This window comes from Oncorhynchus mykiss, chromosome 27 (genome assembly GCF_013265735.2).
Source record: "Oncorhynchus mykiss isolate Arlee chromosome 27, USDA_OmykA_1.1, whole genome shotgun sequence".
Taxonomy (NCBI): Eukaryota; Metazoa; Chordata; class Actinopteri; order Salmoniformes; family Salmonidae; genus Oncorhynchus; species Oncorhynchus mykiss.
In genome coordinates this window covers 35,108,161-35,111,281 of record NC_048591.1, presented here as the reverse complement: position 1 = coordinate 35,111,281, position 3,121 = coordinate 35,108,161, and the positions used below count along the sequence as shown (strand labels likewise).

The 3,121-nt window shown below is 51.2% G+C and overlaps 1 protein-coding gene across 1 annotated transcript in view; it reads right to left on the bottom strand.

Moving 5' to 3' along the window:
- Window positions 1-239: 239 nt before the first annotated feature.
- gucy1a2 (guanylate cyclase 1, soluble, alpha 2) overlaps window positions 240-3,121 on the bottom strand; it is a 96,412-nt gene continuing 93,530 nt past the window's right edge. The window contains exon 9 of the mRNA XM_036965275.1: window positions 240-1,240. Coding sequence (XP_036821170.1) covers window positions 1,021-1,240 — 220 coding nt within the window. The 3' untranslated portion in view covers window positions 240-1,020. The remainder of the gene's footprint in view (window positions 1,241-3,121) is intronic.

Sequence of the window (3,121 nt, the reverse complement as noted above, 5' to 3'; positions counted from 1 at the left end):
GAGGATGGATAGATGGAGGATGGATGGATGGAGGGGGGTGGATGGATGGATGGAGGGGGGAAGATGGATGGATGGAGGGGGGAGGATGGATGGATGGAGGGGGGAGGATGGATGGATGGAGGGGGGAGGATGGATGGATGGAGGGGGGGGGGATGGATGGATGGCTGGATGGAGGGGGGAGGATGGATGGATGGCTGGATGGAGGGGGGAGGATGGATGGATGGCTGGATGGAGGGGGGAGGATGGATGGATGGAGGGGAGAGGATGGATGGATGGAGGGGGGAGGCTGGATAGATGGAGGGGGGAGGATGGGCGGACGGCTGGCTGGAGGGGGGCGATGGATGTATTTATGTGCTGCTTTCTTATGTCCATGGTTTAGTGTTAACAAACAGGCTGGGAAGTGGATGCATTCAGCTAACTGAAAGAGAAAATGTCCAAACATCCCATTGGTTCAGCTGCTAGCTGGACCAAAACAACCGAGGCTTCCCACAGTGACTGATTTGGGAGAGTCATACACATCACTGTGGGGAGCATCAGAGCTGCAGACCTCGTTCCATTTCCCTGTGTGTTCAGCCAGCTCCCATGTTGTGTATGTATGTAGTGTTCTAGTGAGGAAGGCACTGAGTTGTGAGCGTTGTTGATAATAACACAGTATCTGCCATGCCCAAGATGACAGCCAGCTGTGGTATCCATGGTTACAGTACGCTGTGTTCTACAAGCAGAAGGCTTTAGTTTTGGAGTCGCTAGATGATTCTATTATTGTCTGTTGTTCTTGTTGTTTTCACTCCTCTTCTCTCAACCTTCAGTCTGATTCCTGGTGGGGTTGAAGGGTAAAGGGAGGTTGCCCTTGGTAACAACAGGTTGTAGTTGGTGCAGCGAGGAGTGTCTGTTTCTAGATGGAAAAGCGTGGGGGTTGTTAAGAGGGCTGAGTCCTGGTTTGGGGCAGGAGGGTATTGTCATCTCTATAAGTCTCCCATTTAAACATGGCTGTAGGGTTTGAGTTGTGTGTGTATTGGGAGCCTATAGACTCGTCTCTCGCAGGAACATGGTGCCGATGCTGTAGGACACTTTCCTCAGGGGAGCTGGGGGGGCGGAGCGGGAGCTTGTCAGGGAGGCATGGCTATGGGAAGTCCCCCCCTCCAGGAAGTAGCATGTTCCCGGGATATCCTTAGGAAAATTATCAGGAAGCTCCAACCGGGAACGAGGGACGAAAGAGAAAGAGCAATCGTCTTTCAGCAGCCTGGAGAGAAGAAAAGAGGGAGAGAGGGAAAGAGGGAGAGAGGGAAGGGGGAGAGAGGGAAGAAGGGAGACGGAAAGGGAAGAGGGAACAGGGAGAGAGGGAAAGAGGGAGAGAGGGAAGAAGGGAGATGGAAAGGGAAGAGGGAACAGGGAGAGAGGGAAAGAGGGAGAGAGGGAAGGGGGAGATGGAAAGGGAAGAGGGAACAGGGAGAGAGGGAAAGAGGGAAGAAGGGAGATGGAAAGGGAAGAGGGAACAGGGAGAGAGGGAAAGAGGGAAGAAGGGAGATGGAAAGGGAAGAGGGAACAGGGAGAGAGGGAAAGAGGGAGAGAGGGAAGGGGGAGATGGAAAGGGAAGAGGGAACAGGGAGAGAGGGAACAGGGAGAGAGGGAACAGGGAGAGAGGGAAAGAGGGATTGGGAAAGAGGGAGATGGAAAGGGAAGAGGGAACAGGGAGAGAGGGAACAGGGAGAGAGGGAAAGAGGGAGAGAGGGAAAGAGGGAGATGGAAAGGGAAGAGGGAACAGGGAGAGAGGGAATGAGGGAGAGAGGGAAAGAGGGAGAGAGGGAAGAAGGGAGATGGAAAGGGAAGAGGGAACAGGGAGAGAGGGAAAGAGGGAGAGAGGGAAAGAGAGAGAGAGAGAAGAAGGGAGATGGAAAGGGAAGAGGGAACAGGGAGAGAGAGAAAGAGGGAGAGAGGGAAGGGGGAGAAAGGGAGAGAGGGAAAGAGGGAGAGAGGGAAGGGGGAGAGAGGGAAGAAGGGAGATAGAAAGGGAAGAGGGAACAGGTAGAGAGGGAAAGATGGAGAGAGGGAAGAAGGGAGATGGAAAGGGAAGAGGGAACAGGGAGAGAGAGAAAGAGGGAGAGAGGGAAGGGGGAGAAAGGGAGAGAGGGAAAGAGGGAAGGGGGAGAGAGGGAAGAAGGGAGATAGAAAGGGAAGAGGGAACAGGTAGAGAGGGAAAGATGGAGAGAGGGAAGAAGGGAGATGGAAAGGGAAGAGGGAACAGGGAGAGAGGGAAAGAGGGAGAGAGGGAAGGGGGAGAAAGGGAGAGAGGGAAAGAGAAAGAACGAGGAGAGAGATTTAAACACTCATGGTGTGTGTGTGTGGTATATTTAGCTACAGATTGGGATCTGGAGATTTCTCCAAACAGCAGACTCTCCAGGGAGTGATGCAGCCTTGTTCCGAATGAGAAAAGGCCAATCACAAACCCAGGCATTATTCACAAGCTACAGGTGTGGTATGTACACACACACACGCACGCACGCACACACATACACACACACACACACACACACACACACACACACACACACACACACACACACACACACACACACAAACTGTTTATTTAAATCTGCAACAATTAGCCCTCTTTGTGTCATGCGAATAATGAGTGATTCTAAGGAGAGAACGTCCTTGACTGCAAAAATAGAGGTTTCCAAGGCAACGCTTTTGACTCACTGACTCACAGAATGGACACCAGAGAGAGAAAGAGAGAGGGACAGAGAAAGTGAGAGAGAGAGAAAGACCCAGGACAGCAACCCAATTAGACCAAACCAAAACATGAGAAAACAAAAAGATAATTGCTTGACACATTGGAAAGAATTAACAAAAAAACAGCGCAAACCATGGTGCTATTTGTCCCTAAACAGAGAATAAACAGTGACAGAATACCTGACCACTGTGACTGACCCAAACTTAAGGACATTTTTGACTTGCCTTCCTATTGAGAAAGGCTTCCAAAGGCAGACCTGGCTCTCAAGAGAAGACAGGCTATGTGCACACTGCCCACAAAATGAGGTGGAAACTGAGCTGCACTTCCTAACCTCCTGCCCAATGTATGACCATATTAGAGACACAAATTTATCTTAGATTACAGATACAT